This window comes from Akebia trifoliata, chromosome 2, assembly GCF_017979445.1.
Source record: "Akebia trifoliata isolate Shusen 1 chromosome 2, ASM1797944v1, whole genome shotgun sequence".
Taxonomy (NCBI): Eukaryota; Viridiplantae; Streptophyta; class Magnoliopsida; order Ranunculales; family Lardizabalaceae; genus Akebia; species Akebia trifoliata.
The window spans coordinates 14,438,285-14,450,312 of record NC_141376.1 but is presented as its reverse complement, the minus strand read 5'-3'; the positions used below and the strand labels follow the sequence as shown (position 1 = coordinate 14,450,312).

The window sequence follows — 12,028 nt, the reverse complement described above, 5'->3', positions numbered from 1 at the left end:
GATTTCAGTGGAAATATTTTGATAAACAATAAAATTCATGAATTAATCTTTGTTGAAGGATTATTCTAAAAATATTGATAATATTTACAAAAGTGACACAAATTATAAGTTGCTTGTAGAAAGTACCTTTAAATTTCACAGATAATATTCACTTAGAAAAGAAAATTACAGATAATGGTGATTCATTTGTAAAACAAATTATTATCAGTTAGCTATTTATACAACTATTTTGATACATTCCAACTCAACTTATGTGGCTCATTGCTAAGGGCTAATAGTTCTCGGTGTTGATGACTAAGAACTTCCAGTATACTAGAAAACCCTGACTCCCTAAACAAAAAACATTCAACTTATAAACGCCAACTGAAACATTCCCCAAATACCTGGCCTTACCCAAAATGCATATTAACCATACTCGGATCCTACTCAGAAAAGCCTGGAGTACTATGAGATACCTTTCAATGCTTTTGGTATACCTCCCCAATGCTATGGGATGATGATGCTTCATCTTACAACTCCTATTCATAGAGGACCACAAGTCTTGAAGCACAAAACCCACTACGAGTGTGTTTTTACTTGAGGACTTGAGGTGCAGTTTACCAACATTTGGCTAACTCCTCCCAAAACCCACTTTATCCTTTCTCCACTCGTTTATCTCCATGAAATTGAACCCAAAAAGATGCTCACACATTCAAGCAACCCACGATAACAAATCTACACTAGCTTGAGTTTTGATATGCCACACACCAAGGTTGATTCTAGAATTGTTGTTCACTTTAGATCCAAATTCATGAACATGCGTCACCATGAACAAGCTCCATCAAAGATACACCTCAAACTCGCTCCATATCACCTCAAACCATCATCAGCACCTTTTTTCAATCCAGCTGGCTCCCAGATCTGCAGACAATGGACCAAGCCCACGTCACCCTTGAACTTGATTGTTGGAACTCCACCTTCATCAACTTTCTTTCCCAGATTTCCTTGATGCTTTACAGACTCCTTGACCTACTTTAGCTATGCCATCAACAATTGTACTCCCAAATAGCTTGAACAAGCTCCCAGTCATTACTCCCTTGCACCACTAAAGCAACTATCACAACTCTACCTTGCCCAGTGAACTTGTAACCAAGATGAACTAAAATCCTCTTCAAACTCTGCCCATATTGATTATTCATGAGTATTTGCATTTTCCTGTCAAATATCCTCATGGGAGCAAAAGCCACTCCCCTTTCTACCTTTCTGGATTCATTGCATATTGGCTTAGTTCCATGCTTACATCCTTCATAATTACTAGACGATGATCTATGTGAGAATATGTGTGGCACCGTTATTGAGTACCTTTGTCCTGATCATGATTAGCCATCAAAACTAATCTTGAAAGACCTTGAAGCCCATCTTTTATTTGATTAGTATCATACCTGGTTATGGAAATTTCCTTGCCCTTAAACCTTAGCAGCAGGAAACTTCTACCTAGCATGCGGTCAACCAACTTATGGTCAACTCCTCCCAAAACTATCTTTATCCTTGCACTACTCATTAGCCTCAATGAGACTGGGTTCCACAAGGACTCTCTCACATAAGGCAACACATAAGACCTCAATCAAAAGGACCCAAATATATTTTCTAGGAGATACAAGATGACAAATATAAAAAATGTGCTATACACTAAAAGAAAGGCATATTGGTGAAACATTTTTTTCACTAGAAAATACTGAGTGTATAATCATTTGAATCTGTTAAGTATATATAGTAAAACTATGAAGACATGTCTAAAATCAAGCTCTATATCTGTAACAAAAAAAAAACTCAATTTTCTCAAGAAGTATCACCTCTAGTTGTGGTAAAGTGCATGCTTCTCCATCAACAAGCATTCCATCTGTAGCACGAAGGAGAAGATCTGAAGCAGTTGCTAGAATTATCAATGACTCTGGGCTATCATAATTTCTCATCAGCTCCACGATTAATTTTATAATCCTTTGGTTAATTCTCCACATCCTTTGACCTTGCTCATCATCCCTAGCAATCCAAGGCTGAAAATCCTTCTCCGCCTGACAGGGAAACATGGCAAAAAAGTGACTAAACAAATAATTAGGTTGAAAAAAGAAAAGAAAAAGTAAAGGCATGATCTGTTTTGTTGAAAATTCACAAGTTGAACAAAATCTGGACCTGAAGAACAATTGCAGTCAACGCTTTCGTTGGTGAAGCTGATACAACATTGCACAAGGCATCCACGACCTATACACAGAAAGGTTGGTCAATCAAATGCATTTTCATGACGATGCAGACATTCAGATAGAATTAATTGAGTATTGAATAGAGGGAATTTTGATGTAACGATGTCATTACTTTTAGTCAATTCCTCAACTAACAATTTACAACTTATCCGATAAACTTCATGAAAACTACATATCCCTCTAACTGTGTCAATATCCTTGTAATAATAGATTCAACTGTATAGGGCATACTACCAATGCCGGAAAAAAAAATGCTCAATCTGTCTTTTTCATGTCCATTGTTCGGTTATGATATATGATATAAAAGGGGCAGCAAGGTTTGGATTCAGTTTCGACTCATCCCCTCTCCACATACTTCTCTTCTTCTCTCATCTTTTCTCTTCTAAACCATAGTTTCCATGGTATCAGAGATTTACGTGTAATTAGGGTTTGATCTTTTTTTTTCTTCCTTTATTCCACATCTTTCCTTATTTTGTTCCATTTTGGGATAAAATATGATTTTCTAGATCAGATTGAAACTCGTGATTTCGCCAGTATTTGAATCTTCCATGTAGAAAAGTGTTTCTGGCTGTGATTGAATCTGAGAGATCTGGCAAAGGTGATTTCTTCTAAAGGTTGTTTTTCCAACTTTTGGTGTTCTTCATGTATTCCCCTATGTTGAGATCTTCTACCCAATGGTCAAGATTGCCTCTGTTTGTGAGATTATCTCTTTAACTACTATGTCTGGGTGGCCCTTGTACCAACTTGATATGAAGAATACCTTTTTGCATGGTAATTTGTAGGAACAGGTATATGGAGCAATCATTTGAGTTTGTTACTCAGGCAAAGGTTGGTAAAGTATGAAGGTTCAAAAATGTGCTCTATGGTTTGAAATATTCCCTGTGACCATGGTTTGGAAAACTTAACACGGTTCTTGAGTTTGCGATCTCGAGGTGACAAATAGACCACTCCATTTTCCATTCTCATTTAACTAATGGATATATGCTTCTATATGTGGATGATATTGTGTTGATAGGAAATTATGTTGCTGGGATTGAGAAGTTATAGCCATTTTTATAACAAAAGTTTCACACCAAGGATTTGGGTAAATTGAGATATTTTCTTGGATTAAGGTGACACATTTAGATGGTGGTATTAGTTTGTCACAGATGAAGCATACCTTAGATATACTATATGAGACAAGTTCATTTGGGTTCAAACTCGTGGATTCTCCCATGGATCCAAAACAGAAGTTGATTACTAATCAAGGAGACCTTATTGATGACATGGAAAGTATAGAACACTTGCTGGGAAGTTGAATTACGTCAACATTATCAAACCAGACATTTCATTTGTTGTGACTGCGAGTATTGTTAATAAGTTTATGGAAGCTCTTATAGTACCTCATTGGGCAATGCATATTGTTAGGTACTTGAAAGGTTCCCCAGGATGTGGTTTATTATATAAGTTCAATGATCATACTCGTATAGAAAGGCACACAAATGCATATTAGGCCAATTCTCCTTTTGGATAAGAGATCCACCATAGGGTGTTGTACATTCTTGAGTGGTAACAGTTGTTGCTAAGATCAAGTGTTGAGGCAAAATATAAATCCATGTCACACGCGCCATATGAGCTAACCTAGTTAAGACACCTTTAGAAGATAAACTTTAGGAAAAATTACTTAAAGGACCCTGGCCGAGGGATTTCTTTCTAATTAGTCCCCTAAGTTTTAAGACTTCTCTTAATAGTTCATTTAGTAAAACATTTATTTCTAATCAGTCCCTGAACCCCACTCCACACATCTCTCCCAATTGAAATGTCGAAACTACCCTAACAATTCAAACTCACAATTTTCGTCAAAAAAAAAATGAATTTCCAGCATCCTAGTCAAGCTTTGGAGACTCCATTCCGATGGAAAGGTTTTCAGAAGGAAGAAGAAGCCATTTTCAAGGGGGGGTTTCAAGCATTTTGAAGATGTACATAAAAAAGCTAGGATTTTTTCAATTTTTTTGCTTTGTTTTTAGATTAAAATCGATTAAGGATGATTCTTTTGGTTTGAAATCATCTACACAAGTTGTTATGTCAAGTTTTTAGTCGATCTTTCCATATATTTTAATCATAAAAACTCGATAAACCAAAACAAGTGGGTTTTACCAACGTCGAGCTCACCACTTTTTATTGTTGAGTTCAACATTTTTATTGTCGAGTACATTTTTTAAAAATTTGTCGACAATAAAAAGTGGTTAGCTCGACAATAAATAAAACTAGTGAGGTCAACAATAAATAAAAATTGGTGAGCTTGACAATAAATAAAGGTGGTGAGCTAGACAATAAAAAGTGGTGAGTTTGACATTGTATAAAAAAAAATTGAATCTCAACTTCATTCTTCATTTTTTGTTATAAATAGTCGAAATAAATCAAAAAACACATCTAAATGTTCTCATTCAAAATTATAAGTATATCCTTTCCATTCGTCATTCACGATAAAAAATCCTTGGAAATGATTGGAATTGTCATTGGAAAACCTAAGTATGTGAAGAAGATTAAAAAGAGAGGGTAGTTTGGGCATTTCAAAAACATTATAACTTGAGATGAGGTTGAGGGGCCATTACAAAATAAAAAAGTTAACTAAATGGACTATCAAGCAACCGCCCAAAACTTAGGGATTAATTAGAAAGAAATCCCTCTGCCAAGGTCATTTAAGTAATTTTCCCTAAACTTCATAGTAGAAATACCCGAGTCTGTTTTGATAACCAGATAGCCATACATAGCTTCTAATCCTATGTTTCATAAGAGGACAAAACATATTGAAGTTGAATTTCACTTTATTTGTGACAAGTTCCAGAATGGAGAAAAGTCAAAGTTTGATTTTTTTTGTGAGAATGATTCGACTTAAAGTCGATAGTGAAATAAATGGTCATGTTAAATGCATATGGGTATTTATGAATTTACAGTCTTCTCCCATGAACCATTTTTTTTCTTCTACCACTTATAACAACTCGTTCCTAGCCTCTTTATTGGTCAGACATTAAAAAAAAAAAATACTTTCCTTCACGAAACTCTTGATGAGGAAGATGGATAAAAGGAAAGTGTGTCAATTAAGGAAAGCAATCTATGGGTTAAAATAATCTCCTCGAGCGTGAGTTGGCAATGTTATCTTTGCCATATCTTAGATTGGGTTTGTCAGAGTACTTTCGATCATTCAATCACTAAACGGGATAAAACAACAACTATTTCGATAGTGTATGTTAATGAATAATGATATTGCCCTCACTAGTGGTAAAGACCAGGATATCTTTTTGTGAAGAAGCTATCGTATAATGTCTTTGACATCAATGACCTTGGTCATCTGCAATAATTTCTTGGAATTGAGGTCGCAAGATCTAAGTATGTGATGCCAACCACATGTTTTCGGGATAAGGCATTGGTGATGATGGACACAGTGTCAAAGAAGTGTCACTAGATAGAGAAAGTGAGTCTCAAGCGCATTTTATCTGTGTTGATTGTTCAAATGTCAAAGTGAGTGTAGCATCTTTGTATATACAATATACATAGACACAAAGAAAGAGAGAAGTGGGACAAAGATAAAGAGGTTCAATTACATAAATACTGCAAATAAGTTGTATAATGCACAAATATCAAAATACTCTTAAGAAACCCTTCAAATTATGTATCACAGAGCATCATAAAAATGTGTTACTTCCTATACACCCCTCATCAATTTTAAACATGATTAACAAAAAAAATGCAGCTTAGGCACACCAATTGGATGAGCAGGCAAAGATTGAATTACATGCTAGGACATGGGCTAAGATAAACTTACAATCAGAACACATGCTATCTTATATAAGTAGTCATAAATTTATAATCTATTCAACAACCACCCTAAAGTCAATAAAGTGAGACTCCATCTTGTTATACAATGCCTTTTGCCCCACAAGCATTTTGTGTCTCAAATAAACACATTTTTGGCCATCAAAGGGTGTCCAAGTAAGCAAGAATAACAGAACCCAGTAAAAGTGGAGGAGCAAAAAATGAAGTTTCTATAAGAAGTTCCAGCAAAACTCTGCCTAGAGTGATTGCTGGTCGCTCCAGAGCAATCAGCTCTACACAATGTAGAGCAATCAACAGTAGCAGAAAACCTTTTTTTTTTTTGTTGTTGTTGCTCTTTTTGTAATTTTCATGCTTTTATTTAATTTTAACTGACTACTCCAATGCATCTATAAATAGGGGGGGGGGGCTGTAGAGGTTGGAAGAGACTCTTTTTGGTGGGTGGAGGTGCTGCCCATTTTGTAACTTCTGAAGATATTTCTCAAGGATTTCTCATTAATTCAAGTGTGATTTGAAGCCTTTTTCTGATTTTGGTGAATTTTAATTTATTTCTTTTCTTTTCTTCTATTTCTAGCAAATCAATGGAGTTAAATTCATTGGAATTAGAATAGGAGTTATTCCTTGACACTTTGCAAGGAAGACTCAAGAGCTAACCCATCACTTGTGAGGTTGGACCCTTGATCCATTATCCTTGTGACGGGAACAAGGGGTAAAAGAACTCATCCACTGTCTCCCTCTAAATGTTTGGTTGCCTCGAATGTCCCGAAGAACAAGAGAAAAACACCCCACAACATGCAAGGATTCCTTGGAACCAAATGAGGGAGAATACACCTCAATATACTTAGTTCTCTCATCAAAAACCAGATTAGGCACATAACCATGTAGAAATTCCAATAATCAAAGCACTCGATAGCTCAATATTCCACTTCAATGAGCTATGGTACACCAATAATTGGAAATTCCACCATTAAACATACCCAACTTGAGACATCAATAGGATTAGAGAGAGAGAGAGAGATCTAAAGTTAGAACATAGGCTAGCTGGTGGGAGTCATAATCTCTATGAAACAACCCTACACTAGATAAAGTGACTCCAACTCAATATGCTTGGTTCTCTCATGAAAACCAGATTAGGCGAGTTCCCATGGTGGAAATCCCAACTCCAAAAGTTGTGCACCATAGGTCAATATTCCACCTCCTACACCGAAACGCGCACAACTAATTGCTTCTTTATCTTTTGAGTTACTGTGTTACCTTGAATGAATGGGCAATAACTATGACATTAGACATCCCTAGTAAAGTTTTACACTGTTGGCCAACTTGGGTAACCTCCTCTATCTGTCCTGGTATAGGCAATGTTGTGTACAAGATTGGATAATACTAATTTCAACTATAAAGGAGTACGAAAACTTGAAATGCCTAAAAGAAAAGCCTCGTACAAAAGAGACAAACTTTCCAAAACAAAAAGAGATATAGGGTGATTATTGTAGGCTGTTTGCCTTTGCAAGGATCGATAGGAAAATAGACTCAGGGGAACTAACAAAACTGAAGGTGACTCACGAAAACTATGAGGAGAAGTCAAACATTAATTAAAGATAAACAAACAGTTGGAGGCCGAACTACTTCATGATCCTTTCTCATAGACTTTGAGTAGTGGACATATTTCTTCAACTAGAGGACTCCTAGAAATATCTAACACAGAGGGAAGAATAATGGGAGAAGGAAAAGGAATAGGAATACAAGTCATGGTACCCTCAATAGCAGGAAAAAAAATCACTACTTCCATTGGAAAAATAAGGAAAACTACTCAATGAAGATGACATCCATAGAAACAAATTGTCTTTGTCAAGAAGGAAAGGAGTTGTACCCCTTTCGAGACTTACTATAACCGATCTCACTTTACACACACATGTACATTTGGTCAGACACATAGTATACCCATCAAAACACTTTGTGTTCTTTACGGATTAAAGGATTATCAGGCTTCAGAATTTTAATAAAAATACTTATGAGTTATAACATGTGATTGAAATCATACATATACAAAAGGTTCAAATCATTTGGTTAAGAGTTGATTTGATGCATAGGATTCTAATTGTAATCTAAGAATTTTAACCACATCGGATACGAGTATAAGATCCAATCAGTTGTTATGATGATTTATTTTTTACTTTTTACTTTTTAGAAAACAAATGAGAAAATTGTAAGTTCTTCTGAAAATAACCAATAGTACAATAGGCAAAGGGAAAATGTATCCTAGAAGTATACTATGGCATTCTGCATTGTATCTCGTTAATACCTGAATGCTAGGCATGCTGACATATCCAGGTATCATAGTGTTAATGAACTGAACTAACAACCTTATTAAAAATGAAGAGCACTGTTTAATCTAGAAATTTATGTTCTCTTACCAGGTGCAGTGAATTATTGAAATAAAAACTCAATAACATCAGAAGTAATAGTATTTGAAAACAGAAATATGAAAGAATAATACCTGCCTCCACCCCTGTTGGGCAGAAGTGCTTTCTTCACTCATTTGTGTTTCTGGGGTCGCTATCAACTTATGCCACAGCAGTGAAACAACAGAGAAGCACAACTCTTGCTTCTCTGCAATTACAGATCTTAGGGGAATTTGAACTCTGCAATTATATCCAATGTGCCTGTCCGTGGTAAGGAAATTGGCCAAATCCAAAGCATCTGTTGGCAAACTTTCAATGCTTCTCCCAAAGGTATTTTCTGTACCATCAGTTGAGAGTGTTGTTTTCTCACTTTTAAGAAATGATATTGAGTGTCCTGAATAATTATCATCTTCACCCCTTAGTGTCAATGAGCGCTCTGATGCAAAGCAATGGGTGTTTGAATGATTTATATGCATATTACCACTACAACTGACTGAGGCATCTTTCCATACTGTTGCATGTACAAAGTGTGCTTCTAGTGGTTCTGCCTTGTCAACAATGGATGCAACGGTCTTTCTATGAATGTCAATGAGGCTATAGAGCGAGGATGCTCTAGTAGAAATCTCACTATCCCACTTGCACCGAATCAAGATCGATAGAGCATTCATGCAGGCCTTTGACTGTCTGAATAGTTCAGAAATATGAGCAGCAACCATAGCTGCAGCGACTATCTCATTTGAGCTGCAACTCCATGACGTTCCAACAGATGATGGCTTCAGTGAAAAAAGTGCTTCTAAAAGTCTTAATATTCTACGAGTATGGCGAATCGCAGAACAAATTCCATTTTGCAACTCATTAGAAGAACCATTTATTTTTGCAAGTTTGACTATACTTAGTGCGTCTTTAGAATCCGAACGTTTGCCGTTTCTAGAAATCAACGGGAACAACTGAAGTTCACAGGCCAGTGCACAAACAGCAGCCAGAACATATGAATCAAATGCTGCCACGGGCCCTTGTTTTTTAACTTTTCGAGTTCTCAAGTCAATCTGCTTTCCATTTATTGCCTGCCAGTCCTCATCGACTACATTAAGAGGATACATATCACAAGTTGGTCTCTTGCTTGCACTGGGATGAGCTTCATGACTAACACAAACAGTTAACACAACAAACAACAAGCGGGAAGCAAGTTCTACAGAGGCACATGACTCTAAAAATAGTGAATGAACCATGGTTCGGAGCTCAGCCACAGCAAGGTTCTTGGAGGCGGATCCAATACTGAAATGGTATTGAGATTTTCTGATTTGTTCTCTGGAGGATTGAAGTGGAAATGTCCTTCGAAGAATTGCTTCTACAGTGGCAACAAAAATCCTCAAAAGGCAGGCCTCAGATGGACTTCCACGAGGAAGATATTCTAAGACTTTAAGCAGTGGCAAGTATAGGTTCCATGATAAAACGGGAGGTTGCAGTGGGGTTGCAACTACGATTTCGGGCAAATCAACAGATGAGGAATTTAAAGGAATAAGTCCATAAGAAGCTTCCCAGATAGTACAAATTCTCCATTCAACCTCAGGGCCATGGGCACAAAACATTGATGCAATCCCTTGAGCTGTGGCCTCAATGGTGGCTTCAGCTGCAGGCACTTCTTTCTGATACAAAATCATTCATACAGATGGCAGATAGCTTCAACAACTTAACCTCAACAACAAAAAAAACTTACAAAGTCTTCTTCGAATAATAAAAGCAAATAACTTGCTAATAACTAGCCAGGCTACATTACATTGATACCTACATAAAAGGAGAAAAAAAAATGTAACATTCAAGTAATAATGAAGAAATCCTTATTACCAGCTTTTTATAACTTGAAATATAACCACTCAAAGGTTCATGCTGAACTTCAACTCCTTCAGCTTGCCCAAGTGGAGGAAAAAGCAAAGCCGGTTGTGAAAGTATTCGAAAAAGTAAAGCTGCAGCTGCATCTGCAGCAATACCTGCTCTCATGGACATTGCAATCCCAATTGCACGCAAGAAATGCAGCTGCATCCAGTTCCTTGGAAGCTACATTCAAATACCAAGGAAGTCAATATCCACAATTGGAAGGAATACCATGCTTTTGACAAAAAAAATTTATTTAAATTACAGAAAAATTATACTTCTTCAAGACCTGCGTTGTCTGAAGTCAATAATGACAACATTAAGTAAAAAAGAAAAGAAAAGAAGTCAAACAGATAAACTAAAAATGGCACGAGTTGATATCAACAATACTCATAGTCACTGTATGTACGGACACCAATAAACTGAACACATTATAAATGCAGATGCATTAGATAATAAATTATGATTCAATGAACCTCCAAAATTTGATTCCACATGGGAATATAAGATATTAATTCTTTAAATCAAAATATGGAATGAAATATCATTTTTAATGAACTGGCAAAAGCATATGATACTAGTTTTATAACAAACATTACAATAGAAAAAAGGATGGTTATAGAAGGATCTATTCATCACAGAGAAAAAAATATTTTAGAAGGACCCTTGAACATTGATAGTTTGATAATAGCTACCAGTATTAACATATTTATTACTGTCTGAAATTTCCCCATTTTTAGGAAGGATAAAACCTACATAATTAAGACTTCTTTGTTTTACTTTGCAAGAAAGATAAAATTGCTCAGTCATGGTCATACTTTCCCATTTAAAAGGAGAAAAAAAAATGATGTAAAGATTCTTCACATGCTTTCTATTTTTGTGACTATCTTTTCATGATTTTGTGTTGCGATCCCAAATAGATGGGATAAGACACAAACGTCATAATACAATTGTCTTCGAACAAAAAATAACTTTGAAAAAAGAATAAGATTTAATATGTCACATTCTCATTGCATCTATAATCTTTGTATATGGGATGTTTTGGTGTTTTCCCTTTTCTTTGGTTATAGGTGTATAAATAAATAAGTATTACATTATGTTCGTGTTAGAGGAGTTCTAACTAAATATTTAGTTGTACGGGGAGTATTATATAATTTTAAGAAGTTAATATATAAATAGTAAGAGGTGGACTTATTAACCTTAATCGCACGGATTATTCTCCCTAATCTCTCTCTTTCCTCTCTTCTCTTCTCTTCTCATTCTTCTTAGATCTGAACTCCAACTTAGCATAAGAATGTCAATCTATTGAAGCACAACATCAAGACCATTTTTTTTTGCCGAAGTTTTATGTGATTGCTGACATTAGTCATAGGACCGCTGACGTCGGCGGCAAGGGTCAAAACCAACATGGATGGAGTCACCCTAATTTATGGGTTTTTTAGAAATTTTTTATAATATTTGAAGGGTTTTTTTTCTTGATTTTTAGAAAAAAAAAAAATCAATTTGAAAAATCTTGATTGCCTAATCTTTTAGGGGGTTTTCAAGATGTTTCGTTTCATGGATTTGATCATTCTCAAAATTCTCTACCATCAAAAGTGGTTTCATTCGATTTGGAGAGGAATTGAAATGTTGGCAATGTGAACCAATTTCAACGCCCACTCAATCCATATTTTTAAGTAGAATATATCATTTGAAAGGGGTTCCATC

At 35.7% G+C, this 12,028-nt stretch overlaps 1 protein-coding gene across 3 annotated transcripts in view; it reads right to left on the bottom strand.

The window, feature by feature from the left end:
- The window catches only part of GI (gigantea protein (GI)), a 39,663-nt gene that overhangs the window by 1,405 nt on the left and 26,230 nt on the right, over positions 1 to 12,028 (bottom strand). For all 3 annotated transcript variants that reach the window (XR_015175350.1, XM_086431738.1, XM_086431749.1), the window contains 4 exons: positions 10,295 to 10,504; positions 8,545 to 10,095; positions 2,170 to 2,238; positions 1,833 to 2,051 (listed from right to left, as the gene is read on the bottom strand). Coding sequence is in view for 2 of the 3 variants with exons in the window: in XM_086431738.1 (XP_086287864.1) it covers positions 1,833 to 2,051; positions 2,170 to 2,238; positions 8,545 to 10,095; positions 10,295 to 10,504 (2,049 nt within the window). In the remaining variant the exon portion in view is untranslated. The remainder of the gene's footprint in view (positions 1 to 1,832; positions 2,052 to 2,169; positions 2,239 to 8,544; positions 10,096 to 10,294; positions 10,505 to 12,028) is intronic.